This window comes from Vicugna pacos, chromosome 11 (assembly GCF_048564905.1).
Source record: "Vicugna pacos chromosome 11, VicPac4, whole genome shotgun sequence".
Lineage (NCBI taxonomy): Eukaryota > Metazoa > Chordata > Mammalia > Artiodactyla > Camelidae > Vicugna > Vicugna pacos.
The window spans coordinates 46,602,513-46,625,761 of NC_132997.1; the positions used below are offsets into that span (position 1 = coordinate 46,602,513).

The 23,249-nt window shown below is 46.1% G+C and overlaps 1 protein-coding gene across 8 annotated transcripts in view; it reads left to right on the forward strand.

The window, feature by feature from the left end:
* KCNMA1 (potassium calcium-activated channel subfamily M alpha 1) overlaps positions 1–23,249 on the forward strand; it is a 708,582-nt gene that overhangs the window by 607,610 nt on the left and 77,723 nt on the right. For all 8 annotated transcript variants that reach the window (XM_072971241.1, XM_072971239.1, XM_072971250.1 and 5 more), the window contains one exon: positions 12,163–12,256. In XM_072971241.1, coding sequence (XP_072827342.1) covers positions 12,163–12,256 — 94 coding nt within the window. The remainder of the gene's footprint in view (positions 1–12,162; positions 12,257–23,249) is intronic.

Genomic DNA, 23,249 nt, shown 5'->3' on the forward strand with positions numbered 1-23,249 from the left:
GACTCAAGTTCTCCGGTTCGTTTTATTGAAACGCAGAGTTGAGAACCACTGAGCTGGACCACACTTCCCTTGGACCAGGAACCCTGCTTTTCCTCATTTATAGTGCTTTGGGGTTGAGTCCGGTAGGAAGTTCTGGATAACTGTTTGTGGCCATAGGGTCATGAGGCCTTCAGTCCATGGCTGGCTCCTGTGGTACCTGTGAAGTAACAGAGACCTGTTACGAATCCAAGCTGAAAAACTCCCGTGCTTAATGAACACCAGGCCTCCAGCAGGGGCAGGGTCCTGCCAAGGCCACATTAGTGATCCCAGCCGGGACTAGAACCTGGGCTCCCTACGACTAGGCTGTGCGCCTCCCCTCTGCAATGCCACCTCTCTGGCAACTAAGAACTAGTGATTTATTTATTAGGAACGTTAGCAGGGGCTCAGCACCATGAGAGATTCAGAGAGTTGTAGACTGCATCAAAGAACTCTTAAGTCTAGTTGGGGAGGGCACATTGAAATAGAAAACAAACTGTAGTGCAAATACATAAGATGTGAGAGGGGTGTGAGATGAGAGGTGCCAAGGGAGTTTTAAAGAAAGGTGGGATTCCACCTTGTTACAGTCATCTGGGAAGGCTTCCTGGAGGAAGCAGGCTAACCTCTTTCTTGAAGGGTGGATAGAATAGGGAGCCGAAAGGAAGAACCAATGGAGAAAAATAAAGGAGTTGCTACTCCTTTACCCCACCATCCCCCTGCCTCTCCCTCCATCTCACGTACACGCCCCAATCCCACGACATCCCTCCAGAAATTCAAGGGAAAAGACCCTCACAGTCAGGCAGCCTGAATTTCCTGTCATTTAGAGGGAACAGTGGGGTTTCTCCACATTTCCATCTGACTTTCATTTGTTACTGCTCTGAACAGTCCCAGCCTTCTCCAATTGAGGCCCATATTCTGGCTTTTCTTGTTTTTATGACACTTGGCGTAGCCTAATTATTTTGACCTGAGCCATTCATTGCAGCCATGTGAAATATGGGACAGAGGTGACCGTCAAACAAGATGCAGAGAACAAGGTTGGGGGCGATGAGTCTCACCCCAGTCTGGTGGTAGGACATTGGGTCAGTTGTGTGGGGCGGAGGAGAGATTGTGAACCCATTTGAGTAGAACAGTCAGAAGAAAGCAGACTGGACTTGCGGAGAAGGACCTGATGGCAGAGAGCTCTAATTACTTTGATTTTCCAAAGCCAAGATAATAACGATGAGTAACATTTATCAAGAGCCTGCCAGGAACCCTTCTAAGCACTTTTTATGTCCTCGGTCTGTTCTCACAACAACCCTCGGAGGAAGGTACTCTGACTATTCCCACCTTTCTAGTGAGAAAATGGAACTTCAGTAACTTACCAAATACCCGGGTTCAGACCAAACAGTGTGGTTTTTCGAGGCCTGCGTGATTAACCGTTACCCTCACTGCAGCTCCATATGAGTTGATGTTTGTAGAGGGAGCTTCCGTACCTTACAATCCTTATCTCAGAAACAGCACACATGAGTGTCGCGGGAGCCGGAGCCAGAGATGCTAACACGGGGTCTCTGCTGTATAACTGGGGTCCAGATGGCAGCATCGTGGGGTTTGAAGAGCTGGTGAGCTCATGTCCCATGAGACAGTCTTCCACAAGATTTTAAAGCAAAAGTTAGAAATCCGTATTTTTAGGGATAATCTTCACGTAAGATTGTCTTGCGCATAAAATCTGGAGGCGCAGCAGGGTGGCGCCAGGCAGTGCACACCAAGATGGTATTTGTCCTCAGGCTGTCAGCACGTGGGCTCTGGTTCTCTCATTTAACCCCTCAGCGTCTCAAAGCTGGGTGTCCTCCTCTGTCCAGGGGGGTGGGGACCTTGTGACCTTGGGGTGTTGAGTAACGTGAGGGTCAGAGCTAGGACTTGGACAGGTGGCCTGCTCTCACGGGCAGGATTCTGACAAAATGATCTGGATTAGAAGTCAGCTGACCTGGGTGCTGGTTCTGGGTCTGCATATTCGTGTAGCCTTGACCCAAAAGAGGGTGAAGCCTGCACCCCCTAAACCCTATCCAGCCCTGCTCTTGCATTCGACGCTGTGTTCTCTGTGTTGACCAGAAAGGGCTGACCGTGTGCTAGCATTTAAAAATGTTGCAGAGTCTACGTCTGAAGATGAATTACGGTAGAATACAGATAATGATTTTATAGCTCAGGACCATCTTTAGAAGGTGACTATGCCCTTAAGAAATACACTAAATGCTGTGTTTAGTGTAAAATCACAATCCAGACTGGTTCTTACCTCCCAAGGTTAAAAGCATCCAGTATTTCTAAAGTGTTTTGGCAGAACATCCTTCATCGGGCCGTGCGGTGCACCTGGGTTGCACTAAAAAAACGATGCGTCTTACCTTTATCGGAGTTTCAGAGAAAGTATCAGCACAAGCATCTGGAATACGTATTAGAATTCCAGGGGGCTCGGTGACAAACCTGGCTCGATGGAGGATGCGGTGTTTATGGATGAGCCGATAATAGTAATGATATTAATAATAATAATAGCCCTTATCTGTGTACTGTCTTACAATTTAGAAAACAGTTTCACATACACACAATTAGATTCTAGGCTGGTCTTCAAATAGAATCACTGGGGCAAGCATTAATTTAAAAAATGTAAATAGCAAAGTGAAAATGGGAATGAAAACATGATTGACGTTCTCTGCCAGTCATGTTTCCTTGAAGCTGTTTAGCAGGGGGAGGAAAAACAAGAAGAAAAGGGAGGTGACATCTGAGTTAACACATATAAGCAAATAAAAACTTTTATCCCAAAGTGGAAGTATAAGTCAACATTGTGTTAACCAGGAGAATTTGATGTGAGGTGTGAAATTAAGTCCAGGAGAGGCCCAACCCTTTCTCTCTATTCTGTTTCTCACCCTGGGCGGGTGGCAAATCTCAGATTCCTGAGGCAACACCATCTTCTCTCCACTCCTTTGGGTGTCTGACAATTTGTAAATCCACAAGGAATTCTTTCCTGCAAGGGTTTTCCTGAACAATCTCCTGCAAACAGCATGAAGTGGTCAAAAGAATAACTCTCAATTTATATTTGCCTTGTCCGGTTCTGCAAGGGAGCCTGTAACACACCTGCAGAGACCAAAAAGATAAGTTCTTTGTAACGACAGGCAGGGAGGCAGATTCAGCCCCTAGAACACCCTCGAGACGTGGCGGGGCTGGGACTAGAGTAGGGAGAGTGAGATATTTGCCTTGGACACCAAATTTAAGGAGGCACCCAAACCCTGAGTAACCAAGGTAAACAATAGTTTAATGCAATATTTTTTTAATCCAAAAGCAAAAAAAAAACATAATAAATAAAACATCAGAATTTCAAATAAAGACAGGATAAATAGCTATTTTAACGCTGGTATGTAAGTACTGAATTTCACGCATCAGTGGGGGTTACAGCTTTGCCGTCTCTGTGAGCACTTGAAGTGTGCCAGGAACAGTGTTCAGTACCTTACAGGTGTTTTCTCTTGGTACATTTCAGAGAGATCCGATTTATCCTACAGTAAATTCAAATCTATTTGATAATATTAAAAAGAGAGTTCCTTTACAGGCTCCATAAATTCCATTACGGTCCATTTTGTCTTTGTTAAGCGTATGAGTTGAAAATTACAATCCCTTTATTCACAATGACCATTTTAGACATGCAGCTCAAAAAGATCAGCATTAAGCTTAAAAAAATAAATTAGCGTGCTTGTATCTATTAAGCACCATTGCTTTGTAGGCTCCAGCTGATGATTTTTACTAAGTATACTGCAGGAGGGGAAAAATCAAGGATAATTATAAATTGGTAAATACGTAATTCATTGCCATCAAGTGATTTTAAGGGAATGGATGCAGAATGATCTGCTTCCTCAAGAAAATCACAGAGATGTTCTGATTAAGCCCATAATCTAGTAGATGTGAAATTCTAGCCAAAGTGATGGGGCACATTTTCTTTTCTGAAACAACCTTTGATAAGAAATGCATTACAAACTCATCAGTTTGGCTTCCTGTTAACAAAAAGACAGCAGCCGTCTGGATCATTCTGGATTCACAGTGAAACTGCCACACCATGTATCCTCCAACTAAAGCTGTGCAAGTTTGACAAGGGGCAGATGAATCCAGGAGTTATTGTGCAGGGGTTTAAATCTGTGCGGCAGCTGACGGTTGAAATAATCATCTATATATCGCTCTGAGCTAGCTGGGGAAAGGTTGAAGCTGTATATTTTCAACATATCTAGTCTAATGGTTAATCTGTTGTCTTGTGCGGGCTCTCACAGGATGGGCTTGGAGCTCACACTGACAGCTCCAAGGAATTGCTCGCGGTAGATGTGGTTTGCCTTGATTCTCAAAGTGCACGGTGGATAAATCTAACTTAACCTGAGCTGGAAAGTGGGAAACTCACCTGGCTGGTCTCCCCACATGCAAAGGGACCTGCAGGACGAAGAGCAGGGCAGGTGGGAGGGACACTTGAGTCACTAAGCTACCTCTGTCTCTCCCGACCTCCCCACATCTGTGCACTTGAAGTGCGTTCTGTGAGTGTTTCTTTTATTGTCCGGCTCATGAGGAAGAGCATTGTCCTTTGTGAAAACTGGAAAGTTAGGGAAAGATGAGAAGATGCGTGAGAGTAGGAATCGACAGACCTTCTCTATGAAGGGCCAGCAAGTTAATTGTAAGCTTTGTGGGCCACACCATCTCCACTGCAATTATTCCACTCTGGATTCTAGAGTGGAAACAGCCGCAATTTGGGAAAATAAACAATGGTGGCCGTGTTACGATAAAACTTTATTTATATAGCCACTGAAATGTGAATTTCTTCTCATTTCACTGTGTTGGGAAATAGTCTTCTTCTTAGATTTTTTTCACCCCAACCATTTAAAAATGTAAAACAGCAATTTTTAGCTCCTCAGTGCTACAGAAATATGTTCCAGAGTATAGCTTGCTGATCCCAGAAGTCGAGAAACATAAAAAGAAGGCAGCTGTGGGTGCCAGGAACTTGGCAGGTTTCACCCCATCCTCTGACACGTGTCCCCCACAAACATGTGCTGCCTGTGTCAGAGTTACAGAAAGGACTTGGGTACAGTCTGTGGCCTCAGCACCTTTACCATCTTGTTGGTGCTGGGAGTGGGGAACAGGGAGAGAAGGAAAGGAAAGTGGAGAAGAGGCTGGTTTGTTGAACTGCTGTCCATCTTCTTCTCAGTTTGATTTAAAGTAAAAGTTATCTTCTATTACCTTCTGTATCTCCAAACTCCAGAGTGGCAATTCAAAGAAATTCTTGCATCTCTCATTTCCATTGTGTGTTTGCTTTTAGACATCCATTCTTCTCTGTGTCTCATCTCTAATAAGCTAATACCTAGTGATCTTTGCTGGAGACTCTTCTTTGCCCTTGAGGTAATGGAGACAGTCTGGTCCAAGAAAAAGAAAGAAAGAAACCAACCAAAGGCAGCCAGATTGCCAAAAGGAGCTTTCTACCAAATACTGAGCAGGCTGAGAGCATTGGGCAAGTTATAATGACAGGTCAAGTTTTTAGTAAAGAACTTTGAGCTGAGATTCTGGATACAGGGGACTCTGATGAAGGCTAGACTCTAGGATGCGTATGGAACACGAGGCTATGGTTTGAGATTGGGTGTGTGCCTACAGTAGGTACATCTAATTCACCAACTTTGATTCTAAAGGATCTGTTAGGACATGGTATTTCTGTAGAGAATAATGCAATCGAATTCATGTGGATTCTGTTAATATATTTATATGGTATTTCTTTTCTCTCCCGTGTAGGAGCTGAATTCTTTCATTGCTCTGTGTTGATGGGCTCAAACTTACACAATTCAGGTTTCCTTGGCAGTGAATAGAGCCAGAAATATACCCTGTGATTAACTTCTGCATGACCTATTGTTCATTAAAGTCTCCCTCCCCATTCTCCTATTAGCTCCACAAAAGCCAGAAATGAAAAAGCTCCAACAAGCCTCCCCTACCTGCCCCCTCCGCCTACCGTGGGGCGCCACTCCCTGTGCTTGGGTTAGGGCAGCCAGGGCCACTAGGAGATACTTTCCATCCTTGTTCTACATAATAACTGGTCGTGCTTGTCTCTAGCCTCTAGGTTTTCCGAATAAATGTGTTTACTATTTCTCGGCTAGAAGTTGTGAAATTATCCTGCCTGGTAATGTAGATGATAAAGTGATTGTTCCATTGTAGAAGGTTTTATATATCTATATAATATGTTGGTGATATTATTATTGTTGGCATTGCTTTTGAGAGAGAACACCCTTCCTCTTTTCTTTATCTGTATATTAACATTCACCATGAGCTGTCAAGAAAAAGAAGCTTTTGGGGGTTGATCCTATCAATAATACTACAAAGTGTTCACCAAACTTCTTGGTGACACGTTATCCCAAGGTTGACCAGAAACTCTCATCCCAACGATATCACCCAGTTTAATTCCCCATGTTCTGTTGTTGAGCTGCCCTCTGACCCTCTAGGCATAGAGCTTGGCTCCGATGCCTGTCTTACCTGAGCTGCCCAGCCTCACTGATGGGCACATGGCACCCCCACCATGAAGTTCATCCTGAGACAACAGTTATGTTCCCTTGACAGCAGTTATAGGACCAAACTCACAGTGTGGGTTATTTATCTGGCATTGGTTGGTCTGTTATTGTTGCCACAGCCCGGGATTGCTGTTTCGTGGCCACGTTGTAAGATCTTGAGTTGACTAGCCTGGATTTCCTGCTGAAGGCCTTAGGCAGTCATATTAGAGAGAGGTTGGATCAGCTTGAGAGTCTTTTGTCCATTGTGAATTACCTTATGGCCAAATGACTGTATTACTGTGACTTAACATGATTTTTCTTGGGAGGATAGGAAGTTTAATAAACCCACAGGAAATAGGAAGCACACTGTTCAGTCTCGAGTCGAGTGATTCCATAAACTGCCATTTTTAGTAAAACAACATTCACATCCTGAAAGACTGAAAACACACTCCCGATTTTCACTGATGTCATTCAAGAGACAAGGAGATGCTATACGTACCCTTTCTTAAGAGTGGCAAACCCAGGGCATTTAATGCAAGTTAGGCAGCAGTGTCGTAGCCAAGGGGGCTGCCCAAGCCAGTGGTCCGAGATGAAAACGATAATTTCACATGGAGGGTTGATGACTTGGACAATAGTGATTATTCAGTAGGATGCATGTTAGCAGGTTTCAGGAGATGATGGCTCTGGTCTTGCTGCAAAACTGTTTCCTGTGTCTGAGTATGTCATAGGGTAGAAGGGAACTCTGTATTTTGGGAAATTATTGCACAAACAAGATTGTCTTATGACATATTTCCCATCTGACATCTATGACAATAGCACAGCAAAAAGAATTTCAAGAAGTCATTGGGGTAAAAGAAAAGACAAAAAAAAAACAAAAACAAAAACAAAAACCCTGCAAATCAGCTGTGAGGGAGGAAACTTCCATTTTAATTATAAACTCTAATTCTAGTCAATGTTAAAACTGGTTTGGAATTTTCCTAATGAAAAATTTTCACAAAGGATTCATTTCGGTTCTCTTTTCTTGTTATTGTTTGGCAGTCAAGGTTGGAGCTAGATCACGCTATCCCAAAGACCCATTTGAGTTCAAGAACACGACTTACAATTCTCGGCTTGTGACCGAGCCAGGTGAAGGAGTTCTGGAATCCATCCCAGTTTTTAATAACCGCACCCCTCAGTGTTCTACCTTCACATGCTGAGCTCAGTGGAAGAAGAAAGACGTACTACTGTGGATTTCAGCATGCACTTAGCTTGTTGGGCAGCAAAGTCCTGAAGAGAAAACCCCTAAAAAAAATGAGAAATAATAATTCAAACTACCCTCCCCCAAAACTAGCAGCTTGCACTAGACTTCAGTTGGAAGCCCTGTTAGCTAGATGCCTTTGCGTTCAAGCCACTTTGCATGCCTCTTACTCTGAGTGATTCCAGTGTGAATATGACATTACTAATGACCTGCTAAGTGTGTGCAGATGTGGGTTTCTCCAGATGTGGTGATTAATAACGTAATGGAGATAGCCAGTTGACTCATGTTTATGGATTGTTTGCCTTTTATTACGTTTCCGAGTTTATTTGCTTTGAACCATTTTTTAACTGCAGCCAACAAACTCACCTTTGAGTCTCAAAGGGCATCATCCCCCTAAAAATCCTGTTGAGGAAACAGGGAAAAAAAGAAATGTGCCCCAGGCTGGAGCTAAGCATCCGGTCCATTACGGGGCAGCACTGGATGGACTACTGAGGAAAGCTTAAAACTGGAATCGTTGCCCCATTTTACTCAAAGTGCCCACAAAGAGGCATTGGGGAATCTTGACACAGTGTTTGCAAGCTGGCTAGGCCAGTAAAGAAAGGGATTTTTCATTAAAAAAAAAAATCAGTGACGTATATGATCATCTTGAAGTGAGCCCAGAGTTCTGGCCAGGGTTTCTGGAAGATGTTGCCTTGCTTTTGCTGGAAAACAGAATGCCGATGAAAAGTTGAGTAAAATGTTGTTACAGATGTTCGACTCTGCATTAAGGCTGTTGGAATTACCACCACATCTTAAATCAATTCCCAGAACATTGTCTGGAGGTTATGTCATTGAAATAATGAATCCTCTTTAGTCAAGTATAAGCAAACATGTTAAAACATCGTTGTAACTTTAAATTAAACTCCAGCGCAAACCAAGGGATCTGAAGCCTCATTAGACTTGCCTGACATTTTTCTTGCACGGAGTCTTCCCCAACTGTAAAACTGTTAGGTTCAGTGCCTATTAGACAAGCGAGCCCTGGGAAGTTACAACAGCACATTAAGTGTTATACTTAGGGATGTGCAAAAACAAGCCCTTGAATTTTATGAGTACTTGGAGACTGGATGGAGTTCAGCTCCTATAAAAATTCCACATTGGATTCCTGAACTTGTTTGTGTTTTAAAGAAGCTGGTAAGTCAGGTTCCTTTAAAAGATCATGTCTTCATGCAGCTTCCACTGCAGGAAGACACACATGGAGATGCCAGAGACAGGGATGTGTTGTAATTAGCCAGAAACCAGGCTGGCTATGATCCTGTAAGTGTGCCTTGGCATAAGGTAGTGGCCCATTACTTCACTGTGTTTGTCTTTCATGAAAGCAAGTAAATTTAAGTCTCCCTTTTAACTCAATTTGTATGTCTCTCATGAAGCCACAAAAGCCATGAAATGAAAATTCTATTTTATAGCTTAACTAAAAGTTTTCCTAGATCTGCTTTCTTTAAATATGCAGAAATTGATAGGATCCATGTACAGGATAGTAATCAGATATGGCTTATGTCCTACTTAGGAGAAAGAAGTGATCACTGCTTCTCTTGTGGGACCTAAGCCATATGTAATGGTCTCCATCATGCAATGTTAATATATTTAAGCTGGAGACAGTTTCCCCCATCTCTTCAGGGAACGGATCTGCGTTTCCAGGCCATGAGTGCAGGAGGAAGCCTTTGAATGTGCGTTCCATGTAAGAGAACAAATCCCAGTTCCAGTGCTTTATGATTATGATAGATGATCTTTCTGAGTCACGATGAAACTAAATAGTTTCCTTGCCTAGAAGGAGGCATGACTTTAGCACCAGAACAAGGTGTTTCCCTGGAGCTGGCAGAGCTGGCAGACAGGTATTAACTTGCAGGTCTTCCACCTGAAGATCACTGCAAGTAAACAGACAGCGACAAGGTGCGAGGATAATGGGCGCTTAACCAGAGAGGGTTGTGTATTGTAGGCCGAGTGCAGATGGAGAGGAGAGAGTGAAGTTAAGCAAAAGAATCTGACAGAAATGCCAGTGAGTGTGACTTCTTAACAGATACAGACTCCATGTATAATTGGACAAAACCATGGCAACATCTGGTGGCCTTGAATAAAGCTAGCAGAGTAGACTTGGTTAGGTGAAGGACCTTTGGGAATATTTCGTTCTAACCAGGAGAAGAAGAGAACTTTCACCCCCTACTAAACCCATTCACACACACAGACAGACAGACAGACAGTCACACACACACACACACACACACACACAAGATTTAGTCCATTATGCTACTCAACTAATGCTAGGTCATCCTGAACACAATGCAACCACCGCAAGTGGTCTATATTAAAAGATGACCCTCTGTTATAGGGGTGGAGTCAATGCAAGACTTTCTACCCCATTCAAAGGTGGGGAAGGTGTAAAAGTACACTTCCACACACGTACATTCTCTCTCTCTCCTCTCTCGCTCAGTCTCAGTCTCACTGCCTTTTCCCCCCATTATTGCCTGGGATGCCGGCCCCCTGTCCTCTAAAAGGAAGATGAATGCAGGTCAAGCTCTGAGTGCCTGTTTGCTTGCTGAGAGATGCATATCACCTCTAAGTGACTTTTTTTCGGTACCATTTATGTGGCTTGTATTTATTTCCTTTAATCTTTTAAGTGCTATTTAGTCTCTGGGTGATTTGCTGTGGATACTCATTTCTGATAAGATGCGATATCCTCCCAGCCACATAGTTCCTGCCTGGACCCCTAAGTGACTGATACGGTCGCAGCCTGAGCCTGGGCCCCCAGGGGAAAGGGCGGGGGAAGCAGGGGGACAGGGTGTGGCATTTGCAGGTACTTTCTTGCCATCATAGCTCCTGGTCATGCTCTCACCTTGAACCCCATTCTCGTTCCCTTTCTCTGTGTCATCTAGAAGTTAGCCAACTCCAGACTGACAGTAGAATAAGGGACTTCACAGAGTGTGATACTTTGAAGCAGGTAGTTGAATTATTATAATCCCTTTGGAACCATGTTATCATACATGCTAAATTAGTGTTCTTAGGGAAGTACCACAATGCATGTTCCGATATGGGTCCTCCTGGATAGTATCAAGTAGCTGAGATGGCCTTTCCACCCCTACCTAAGATGTGCACACCGTTAACTTGTATCTGGTTTCTTTTGATGTCGCCACTGCTAATATTTCTCTTCTTAGCTTTAAGGTAACTGCGTGCATTTCGAGTTTCAGGGTTGCTTCCACCCAGTCTGTGTTGCAGTCAACTATGAGTGCGAGGACCCTATTTTTCCTTCTTGACCTTACAGCTTTGGCCCCAAATTGTGTAGGGGTGGGGAGAGGAAGACTAAAATTTTGCTGCCATTGCCCTTGGGTGATAGGCTGTGTATGCATCTGCTAATTACCAAGCAGCTCTCTTAAAAAGAAGCATGATGCAGGCTAATAACGTCTACAGAGCTTTTAAGTGGGTGTCTTTGAAGCAAAAGCCGTAGAGTGTGCTGTGTTGTTGGTGGACAGAGGTTCCCATTGCTTAGCGATCTGTGTGGTTTAGCCATTTGGAAAACAACCTGTGGTTTCCAATCCCGTCTGCTGCCCTCACTCCCTGCCCCGCACCCCATCATCAGAGATATCATTCAATGGCAACCTCCTGCTTCATTTGGGCGCTCTTCCCTGGCCTGGTTCTCCAGCCTTGCAGCCTGGTCCTCCCGTCTTAATGAATTAAGGAAGGGCCCCTCCCTATGTGCACGTCCCCACGTGCCCTGTCTTGGGAGCTGGAAGGACAGGAGCCGAGTTGGGCTGGGATTCTTGAGCCAGAGCACACCGATGTTCCCAGTCCTGCCTGACTGAAACATTGGCTGTTCTGGCCTCAGATCCTCGCCTCTCTCCCATGCTCTTTCCTCTGGCGTGCAGGAGTTAGGGACCAGTTACAATGGTTCCTTTGCCGAAGCAGCACGCTGGCAGCTCTTAATGCTGCTACTTCAAATACCACTTTATTTCTGATTTTGGTTATGAGAAAAACTATTTGGTGACCCAGCAAAGCAAAGCAAAGTCACCAAAATTCCTTCTAAGCGTCATGATGGAGTGTTCCCAGATGTAGATGCACATGTATTTGTGTACAGATGAATGATCATTTCTTTTCTTTCTGATGGCAGGGTGTTTACAAAGGGTTTTAGCCTGTTTAAAGTGCATGTTCAAACGCTGGAGTGTTAGGAGGTGGCGCTTTCACCTTTTCTAAGCCGGCCTCTCTGACTAACGCATTGGTCTTTGTCATTGGGTCCTAAGAGATGGCCATGAATTCCCTAGTGAGTGCCTGAGCCGTGAGTGTGTGTCCTTTGATATATCTTGCCTGTATTTTGCAGTCCGCCCTCACACTGTTCATAATCTCATGAGCTGCCTGTATTTCCAGTTGAAGATGAACAGCCATCAACACTGTCACCCAAAAAAAAGCAGCGGAACGGAGGCATGAGGAACTCACCCGGCTCCTCACCCAAGCTGATGAGGTAAGGTGAGGGGCCGAGGGCCACGCGGTTCCCCCTCTTGCTCCATCTCCCCTCCCCCCCACCCCTCCCCACCCTGCCCCGGGGGCCCAGAGTCTCCCCTCCCCAGCGAGCTCCAGGCGGGGGAGGGGACCAGATCGTTAGATGGCTTCTTAAAGGCTGGAGTATTTATTCTGTCAGCTTGTCAGCAGTTAATGATAGAGCTGGAAAAATTCTGTCATGAAAAACAGTTTGAAAAGCTGTTTGAAAAATACATAGGCTTTAAAGTCGGAGCTGTCACCATGTCCTGTCTGTGTGTAGTTCCTAAACAGCAGTGGCACTAATGACGGCAGCAACCAATCAGAGGAGCGCGTGTGGTGAGCTTGCCTCCGGCAAGTCTCTTTCTGCTGCCGGCCCTCCGAGGACTGTTTTCTGTACTTAAGGCCATATGTGAGATGTATCATCACAATCAAAAATGGACCTGAAGATTACCTTCTCTTTATCCTGTCGATTGAAATCACATTTCTGTTAATTGATTTTGACTGATTAAAAAAAAGTCTAATAATCTGTGGACTTGCCAAAGCAAAGTTCAAAAGTAATCCAGTTCTGCTCAGGCTAAAAGCAGTATTAATTATGAAATGCAGCTTGTAGGCACGCTTTTTCTCTCTCTCTCCTCCCTCCTGCCCTTCGTTCCACCTCTCCTTCCTCCTTTCCTTCCTTCTGTCTTGACCACAGCTTCCTCTAGGAAGTGGCAAATGGAGCCAATTTCCAGTAGAGTTCTGCTCAGTCCTCTTCTTGGACTCCTCCTCCTTCATCTCCCTTTTTTGCCTGCAGTTCATCTGCCAGTCCCAAGGTTGGTCTCCTCCAACATCCTAACCCTCTAGCACCTCAGTGAAACCGTAGTGAGTTCAGATTTGCACTGCTTTCCCTCCACGGTTCTTGCCACAGAAACACCTGCCGTCCTGACGATAATTTTTTCTTCTCGTTGCTGTTAGCCATTCTCCTCTCTTTGATTCTTGAAACAAAATAATGGTGATCTCCTCCTCCCTCCTCCCTCCTCTGAGCATTTGCCTCTTCCCGGCTCTCCATGGCCACCTTTCTAGGATGGAGACAGGGCAGTTCTTCTCCAGGTGGTGGAGGACACGGGTCCCAGGAGAAGACTCACTCAGCCCCATGTCCTTTTCCATCATGATCCTCTTTCCCTGTTAAGTGTTTCCCTAGCAGTCCTCTTCTGCCCCTCCACTCGGTCTTGCATGGGGGTTGCTGATTTACATACTTGTTTACAGTTTATGAGGAGGAAGAAAATGTGCCAACTGCCAACCTTCTCGTTTTTATGATGCCAGTTGTCGCACTAGCATCCGTTCTGTGTTTACTCGCCTTTAGGTAATCGCCTGATCCAATGCTGATCATTTTATCCATTTAAAGTAGAGAAAAGCCCGGGCGCTTTTCTTTCGCCTAAATTTAGAGACGCAAATAAATAAATAAAGAGAAGTCTGAAAAATCTGAAACCTTTGGAGCCAAATTCCCTGTCCCTGTTTGCTATGTAAAGTATGGTTCCTTTCTTTGATCTTGAGTAATAATAATTCTGAGGAGTTACACTCTTTTCATATGCTTCAAAGCTGTGTCAAAGTTTTGCTGCTTAAGGGTGCTTCTTTATTCTGTTGGCTCTTGGGTACCAAGATGACAGGTCTTCTGTACGAGGTGGAAGCTTTTTTAAGTCGTAGCCTTCAGCAAAACATCAAATTACCAAATCCAGGGTAACATACTTCTACACAAATGCCTTTCCTGTAGATATATTATACCATCTATATTAAATACTTTAGTGTTACACGCTACATTTTATGTGCAATAGAAAGTGATGGTTTGAGGTAGCCTTGGGGGGACTTTTTTTTCCACAAGCAGAAAAAGCTAGTGTATACTGTATCAAGTATGGTTTTTACAGGACTTTCTGCCCGAAGGCCTTTGTAAATAAGTAATGATCAACAGATTGGCTGTGGGTTTTTGAAAAGCATGCCTATGTCAGTTTGCATGATGGGGGAGAATTTTCAAAGTGGGTCTTGCTTTCATTGCCTGTCGGAGAAGGGCTGAGGGAGGCAGTCATCCTGGGCTGGAGCTGTCTGCTCTGTGATACATCAGAATTGCTAAACGTAGGTCAGGCGGGGAGCTGAAACTTGCCAAGCTACACAACTCGGGTTTGTGGTGTCGGAGCCTTTGGGCTGCTGCTCTGGCCATGGCTGTTGTCACTGGGGCATTTTACCCCACCAGCCACAACCATCTCCGTGGCTGGAATGGACTATATCCGTGACAAATCAGAAAGTCTTAGACCCTCCTCCTTCACCATGACTTTCTGTGTTCTAGGTGTTCTTAAGACTCTGTCTGATGTGGGAGCCCAGACAGGGTGCTGAGCCCTCTCCCTTTCCCTTCCTTCCCAGGGTATGGATGAAGAGCCTGTGGGCGGTTTGGTTCAGTTTGAATCCCAGCCTTGGCGATGAGGTTTCCAGGGCTGATTTTTTTCTAGCTCTCTCTCACCGATTGACAAAAAACCGATTGGCTCCTGCACCATCTTGCAGCTTCTCTGCGTTTCCCCCACGTCTTCAAACATTCCCTTTCTACTCTCCAGAAGATAGGACTCCCAGGTCCTATTCCTTCTGACCTGAAGCATCCATAAAGGAGGCTAATGACTTATTTGAAGTGGGCGTTTCGACACGAGTTTGTGGCTTGCAGCTTGAGCAGAATCAATCATTCTGCACACGGGCAGGTTTTAAAGGCCTATGGGCAGTGATAGGAACAGCTCCAGGAGGAACCTGAGAGCCCGGAATGGGCTGGGATGGGCTTTCATTTACCGCTGTGGCCCCCTACACATAAAGCCAGCTCCTGCGTGAGGGGTCCTGGCAAGCCGTCTGCCTGCATGAAATGCAGCAGGGCCTCTGCACCGATGGGCTTTGCCTCCCCTTTGTTCTGGGATGAGGCCTACCCTGGTTTCTAAGGGGCACTTAACTCTCTGCACAGTCATCAGATGAGCAGCCTCGTTTGGGGTGTCTGGGTCCTGATGCAGCATGTTGTGCGGTCGCCCCTGCAGAAGACAGCCCTTACGGCCAGACTGAGCCCCGCAGCGAGCGTCTGCGCTCTAGGCCAGGGGTCCGCGTGTCCTGCCGGGTGCCTGTGGCTTCATGCCCCGCGGAGGAGCGGCCAAGGAGGTGACCAGGGCTGTGCTGCTCACCTCCCGGTTGGTCTCTTAGCAGGGAGCTGTTTAAGGAGCCTCTCCTAGTTTTCCTCGAAAGTCACTAAGCACCTGCTGCCCAGTTCTTGCCACTCAGTGGGTTCGTGTCCTGGAAGGAAAACTGTGTCTTCCTTCAGCGGCAAAGCTTTAGAGGGCAAGAACTTTGTCTTTAAATAACTAAGTCAAAGCTGCTTAATTTGGGGCCCTCCCAGACCCTACTGAATAGCCAGTGAAAGTTCCGTAGAAAGTCTTTCTAGGGAAAAAAAAAGATCCATTAGATACCATTTTTGACGACAGTTGAAAAAGGTCCACGGATTCCCTAAATCCCCGTCCTCGTTGCCAGTCACATTCAGTCCATCCCACAGCCCTCTTCGAGTAGTTACCTTCCCAAACGCCTCTGGGCTGCTGAGAATGTATCTTCAGTGGGTAGGCAGTATGGAGGAAATGCTGGATCTCTTTCTGTCCTCCAGTGCACCTCAAAAGGTTTTCCTTTTTTTTTTTTCCAGCAGCCTGTTTCTATTTCTTTTCTCAGATTAATTCTTATCTGGGTAATGTTTAGAGAAAGCCTACTGTATTAAAGATGTTGTGGAAGGTCTTTGAGGGGTGTAAAGTAGGATGGGTGACCGTCTTCAAATTAAATGGCATACATGTGTTCAAAATGCTCACGGTTTAATGGAGCAGACAGACAGGCGTATGCAGCACTGTCGTAGAAGGACAGTTGAGAGATCTCCCAGCATGGGCTGGGAGAGCAGAGAGAGCTGCCATTACCTCTGGTTTGGGACGCCCAGCCTGGTTTGTGAAGGAGATTTTATTTAACTTAGCCTCGGATTACCTACTCCTGTCCACTGTCTTACCGGGGACCGGGCATCGTTCCAAGAGCGTTATGCCTGTTGATTCACTGACTCCTGACCTCAGCTCCGTGAGGAGGGATTGCCCTTTCCTCCACTTTACAGATAAGGAAGTTGAGTCCCAGAGATGTGAGGCATAATAAATCTAGTGAGTTGTACCTAAGTAGGAAGACCTGAACCCAGATGGTCCAAAACCCGTATTGTTAACTTCTTCACTCTTCTGGCCAGTGGAGGGAGTAGATGTGGCTGGAGCAAGGGGTCCTTAGACTGGCGTAACTGGGGTTGAAAATAGGAGATTCTGGCACCCAGTCTTGAGAACCTCGCCTGCCATAGGCAAAAACCTGGCAGGGTTTCAAGGAGACAGTGCCCTGACTTGTGTTGGGAGGTGCACTGATGGCAGGATAAAGATGGCTTTAGAATCCTCCATGAGGGCCTTCTGGAGACACATGTTGCATAAATTCAGAAGTGGGAAGAGAAGGCCCAGCCCTGCCCCAGCCTCTGCCAAGGTCCTTTGGGTGCCAGACAATTCAGGATCTGCTGCAGAATGGCGGACCAGAAGTGGGCTACGCTGTCTTCCCAACAAGACACACAGCCTTCCTGACATCAGATACACCTCCTTCTCCAGGCACCAGGGGACGGGGTGTAAGATGCCGCGGGCCATGAGGATTTAGCCAGCACGGGTTGGGCGAACACTCTACACAAAGAGATAGCCCCCAGCCAGGCTAGCAAGGATAACCGACAACACCAAAACAGACGCTGAACTCCTTGAAAGGAGCTTCATGTCAGAAGACCTGGGTAACATTAGATACTCGTTTTCTGAATGAGAGTGGAAATATGATTTGAGGAAAGCAGATTCTCCTCCTGGACACTAACTGATCATTAAGTGAAATAAACTCCTCTGCTTGTGAAGTCCCATCCCCTCTCTTTTGACTCATACCTTCCGTGGGGTCTTTTCATTAGGACTGCCAGCCTGACAGGTTTCAGTAGTCGAGAAATGGCAAAGTGGCCTGAGCCCGCTCCGAGTCGGGGACAGGATGCCACGCTCACAATTCCTTCCACCAGGCAGAATCAAGAAGGAAGGCAGGGACAGCTTAGCTAAGTAAATTCACCTCTTAATGCGCAAACAAATAGCATATGACAGGCCCCCTCGGGACTGGAGAAGAAAGAAATAGTGGGTCTCGTCATACCAAGGCTTGGGTGGATTTGACGCAGGTCCTTGGACACGTTGCATGTTCAACAGAGGGTCATCCTGTCCTGTCGTTTCAAGAACATCTTGTATGCTCTCCTCCAGGACTGAAGAACATGTCAGCTCTCCTGGGTTGTCTCCCAAACCTAAAGGCAGTCATCTCCTTCTTCCTCTGAGAATGGTGGCTGCCTAGCCAGAGGTGACAGACTAGGTAACAGCAGTTCCTGATTGTTTTCTTCTTGGGCAGAAAAAAAAAAAATGTAAGGAGAGAGATACAGAAAGGCCAGAGTGGCCTGAAGGTTTTCTCAAGGTGGCTCCAAGGATGGCAGGAGAGAAGGGCAGCTGTGTCTCTGGAGAGATGATCATTACCCTGGATGGTGGAGGCAGGGTTGAGGGATGAGTTAGGGCACGAGCCAGAATCCAAAAGTCCGGATCCTTGCAATGTAGCAGGAAATAAAATTTATCCAGAAATAAAACACAGCCGAAAATGAGGCAGATCCAGTCAGAACCATTTATGGTGCTGAAAACTGAGGTATGAGCCCTTTTGGGGAGACCACCTAAGACCCACTTCAGTCTCCAGTGGCCGGAACAGCCAGAGACCCACCTGTGTGGCCTGCTGCTCTTGAACAGTGCTCTGAAGGACTTAGTTATTAACTGCCGCGTTGTCTTCTGTGGCGTGGAAGAAACGATGGGGAGAAAGGAGGGTAGACAACTGAATTGTAAGTTTTACACTTGATAAGAACGAGTAGTTCATTTGTGTTTTTAGGCTTGTTTCTTTGCTGAAGGGGTCTTAGAAGTCAGCAAGAAAGAAGCATTTGTATGGTTTCCACGATAGGAATCCCCATCAGGTGTTGACACCACCCCTCAAGTTCCCAAGAGTCATAGAGAGAGTCAGAGCAGGCCACCCGGATGTGCCTGTGTCACGAGACCTGCACTCTGCACTCTGCACATAGCAGCACCAGGACAAAGGTGAGGCATATGAGGTGCCTCCTTCAATTGTGCACCCAGGCCCCTCTCTTGCCCAACTCTAGTCCTGATCTCATTGAATAGAACCATAGCCTTCTGGTCTGTCTGTTGCAGATAGCTGCTAACTTTGGTAGGATTGATTCAAATCACAAAGTTTCTCCATCTGAGCAAAACTTGACAGCAGTGATCCTCAAACTTCAGCCTGCATCAGAATCATCTAAAACACCTTGTTCAAACAGAGCTTGATTCCACAGGGCTGGGCTAGGCTGGAGAACTGCATTTCTCTCAAGCTCCCAGGTGGCGCTAAGGCAGCTGGTGTGGGGCCACATTTGGAGGACTGCTGCTTACACGAACTGGGGCCATGGGAGGAGCATCCTGTGATAGAGACCCTTCTCCCAGAAATGTTCAGACCTGGAATTGGAGCACTAAATAGTTGCTTAATTAGGAGCATCTGTGTTGACCACCACTGGACATGAGACAGGAGTCTTTTCTGCTGATCAGTTACAGCAGCTGACTTTGGCCACACTCTAGGCAGCCTGACTGCTTAGAGACATGTTATAGAGTCTCCCTTCCGAGCACAATGCCCTCTTCCAAATACTGTCCCTGTAGAGTGAAAACCAGTGCGGGAGCCGCGGTGGTTCCCCAAACAAATTGTTGCAAGATATCAAAGGTGGATGGACTCTCCCTGGACACTTTTTCTGGTCCCCATAGAAGGTCTGGTGAATCACCATCAAATGGTTTGAGATGCTCAGAGATTAGAGGCCATTCATCAGCTGCCCTTGGTAGCTGGTTGTTTACTGAGCATCCACTGAGTCCTCTGCTAGGTTCTGGAAGTGCAGGGAAGAGTGAAATAGGAGTTCCCTGCCCTGAAGGAGGTCACCAACTAATGGATAAGATTATTACCTCTGAAAGAGCATCTCACATCTGAAGGAGCTCCTAGGAAGGGAAAGCGATGTCTGTCTCTGGGGTTATGTTCTCAGGAGGAACATTTGAAGCCAACTGTGAAGCTTCAGAAATGTCCTGAAACCTATGGTGCCCGACATAATAGGTGCTCAGTAAAACCAGTATTTGCCACTGGGATGAAAGCCCTGCAGAGATAAGAGAAATTGCTCAATTTTATCTAGCCTCCTATTGCCCAGGGAGCCTCTGCAGGGTTGGCCTCCATCTGGATAGGATGCATGTAATGGTAGGAAAGTCCTTATCATGTGATGAGAAATGAGGTCCTGAAAATCAAGAAAGGAAAAGGATGTGATTTAAAAACCATGTGTACCTTCTCTCTGGGTTGGTTGGTTGGTTTGGGTTTGGTTACTTGTATTTGAATGTAAATTTCTGCGGTTCAGCATGGAACCCACTGCCAGGGGGTGGAAATGGGATTTTCCTCTAAGGGCAGCTGTGCTTTTTAAAATATAATGCCAGCTTCCTCACAGCAGGTTTGCTAGAAAAGGGATTTGCGGTTTTGCTTTAGGCTGTTGTCTTCAAGGCAAGCTTTTTGTGTGTCTGCTGTAGCTGGGCATTTAGTTCACTTCCTGAGATTAATTGATAGCAAGTGGCATTCCTACCTCTGCCAGCCCTCAAAACAATGATCTTTTATTCTTTTTTTTTTTTTTGAAGTCAGGCATACTTAATTTCTAGCTGTGGGCTTTGAAGGTGTGAGCTGAGATTCAAGGAGAGATGCGAAAAATTGAACTTGCTGGGGCTCCTCGGTTGTTATAAAAGTGTGGCTGTTCCTAAATGGAGTCTTCAGATATTGGGACATGACAAAAGCTTGTCCAGCCTTAACTGATTATTGAGGATCTCCTGAGCACATCGTCCTGATGGGGGCTCATGGGGAAATTTTCTAATGATTATTCACATAAGCTGTGCATTTCATGAATGGGCGCCGTGCTGCTCTGCCTAGCTCTGCAACGCAGGGCACTGCGGCTCGGGGGCACTGCCCTACAAAGTGAGCAAGATGCAGCTGCCTCCTGCAAGCAGGAGGGGTGAGGTGGGGGCCAGGCAGCCCTGACTTCCAGGCCAGAAGTCAGTCTCTGTGCAAGGCCTGGATTCTCCTCCCACTGGCTTTGCCACCTTAGCCCCATTTCCTATCCACTCTGTTTCCCATCCACGTGAATGCGTGATAATGACGGAAATTACCTGTAAGTGTTATTGTGATGTGTAAGTCATAAAATGCAGGTTAAAGTTTTAGCACAGCAGCATTGGTAAGGGCTCACTCAATCCATGGTGGCTATTCGTCTTAGTATCTGTATTTTCTGTAGTAGTAGTAATAGTGGTAGTAGTAGTAGTGGTAGTAGTGGTGGTAGTAGTAGTGGTGGTGGTAATGGTAGTAGTGGTAGTGATAGTGGTAGTAGTGGTGGTGGTGGTGGTAGTGGTGGTGGTAATGGTAGTAGTGGTGGTAGTGGTGGTGGTGGTAGTGGTAGTAGTGGTGGTGGTGATGGTGGTGGTAGTAGTGGTAGTGGTGGTGGTAATGGTAGTAGTGGTGGTAGTGGTGGTGGTGGTGGTGGTGGTAGTGGTGGTGGTAATGGTGGTGGTGGTAGTAGTGGTAGTGGTGGTGGTAATGGTAGTAGTGGTGGTGGTAATGGTGGTGGTGGTAGTGGTGGTGGTAATGGTAGTGGTGGTGGTGGTGGTAGTGGTAGTAGTGGTGGTGGTGATGTAGTGGTGGTGGTGGTGGTGGTGGTGATGGTGGTGGTAGTAGTGGTAGTGGTGGTGGTAATAGTAGTAGTGGTGGTAGTGGTGGTGGTGGTAATGGTGGTGGTGGTAGTGGTGGTGGTAATGGTGGTGGTGGTGGTGGTGATGGTGGTGGTAGTAGTGGTAGTGGTGGTGGTAATAGTAGTAGTGGTGGTAGTGGTGGTGGTGGTAATGGTGGTGGTGGTAGTGGTGGTGGTAATGGTGGTGGTGATGGTGGTGGTAGTAGTGGTAGTGGTGGTGGTAATGGTAGTAGTGGTGGTGGTGGTAGTGGTAGTAGTGGTGGTGGTGATGTAGTGGTGGTGGTGGTGGTGATGGTGGTGGTAGTAGTGGTAGTGGTGGTGGTAATAGTAGTAGTGGTGGTAGTGGTGGTGGTGGTAATGGTGGTGGTAGTAGTGGTGGTGGTAGTAGTGGTGGTGGTGGTGGTGGTAGTAGTAGTAGTGGTAGTGGTGGTGATGGTAGTAGTAGTGGTGGTGGTAATGGTAGTAGTGGTGGTAGTGGTGGTGGTAATGGTGGTGGTGGTAGTGGTGGTGGTGGTGGTAGTGGTGGTGGTGGTGATGGTGGTGGTAGTAGTGGTGGTGGTGGTGGTGGTAGTAGTAGTAGTGGTGGTAATGGTAGTAGTGGTAGTAGTAGTGGTGATGGTGGTAGTGGTGGTAGTAGTAGTAGTAGTAGTGGTGGTGATGGTAGTGGTAGTGGTGGTGGTAATGGTAGTGGTGGTGGTGGTGGTAGTGGTAGTAGTGGTGGTGGTGATGGTGGTGGTGGTGGTAATGGTAGTAGTGGTGGTGGTAGTGGTGGTGGTGGTAGTGGTAGTAGTGGTGGTGGTGATGTAGTGGTGGTGGTGGTGGTGGTAGTAGTGGTGGTGGTAGTAATGGTAGTAGTGGTGGTAGTGGTGGTGGTGGTGGTAGTGGTAGTAGTGGTGGTGGTGATGGTGGTGGTAGTAGTGGTAGTGGTGGTGGTAATGGTAGTAGTGGTAGTGATAGAGATAGTAGTAGTGGTGGTGATGGTGGTAGTGGTGGTAGTAGTAGTAGTGGTGGTAATGGTAGTAGTGGTAGTGTTAGTAGTGGTGGTGGTGGTGGTAGTAGGAGTAATAGTAGGAGAACCCCACGTCTTTATGATTGAACCACTCCCTCTTTCCTGTCTCCTTTCACCATTGTAAGAGCTACAAATATATGAGTGGTTTCTAAGCGAAGTATAAAGTGTGATAATAATGATAGTAGTTAACACTTATTGAGGGCGTGTTCTGTGTCAGGTTTCATGCTAAGTACATGCCATGTCTTTACTCATGTCATTCTCAAACTGAATCCATTAATTAATGATGAGGTTTAACATTCCCATTTTACAGATGAAGAAACTGAGGCAAGGCACAATGTAGCAAATAGGAGATGTACCAAGACTTGAAGACAGATGTTATGGTTCTGGAGCCAGTGTCCTGAGCCACTATGCTATCTTGTCACTAAAGAAATAGGTGGTTTTCTGTCTTCAGTGGTATCCACCCCAAATGCTCCCTTTGGAGATCAACTCTCTTTGTTCCAAAGAACAAGTTTACTCTAGTGTGCAGGCTTCTTCTTTTCTTTGGGTTGGGCTGTCATAGGTACTGGTCCTCAAATGTGGAGGTAAGTTCAAGGCCAGGGAGGAGTTCCCTTTCAGGCAGAGCAAATCTAATTGTGTGTGTATGTATGTGGCCCAACTCTTCCAAGAAGATACTGTGTATTTCTGGTATGGTTTGATGTCTTCCTCTCAGCTCTTCAGAAATGTCTCAAAAGATGAGAAATCCACTGCCTTCGGAGACAACTCATGCCATTTATTTTAAACCCTTCCATTTGTATAGCATTCTTCCTTTTTGGAGACTTGAGTTTGGCACTGTCTAAATCCCTAGTCTGCTCTACTTCAGTCATACTCAATGAGTTGACTCCATCTCTTCCACTTGACGGCCATTGCCCATCTGAGGACAGCTCATGTAGTACAACATCTCCAACCATGGATCCAGGTGTCTTTCTTTGGCTCTTTTCTCTTGGACTTCAGTCCTCTAAATGGGTCCTAATGGCTACTCGTGGATCATAAAATATAATGTGATTCCTCCTCACCTTTCAGAGCTCAGATCACATGTTACCGTCT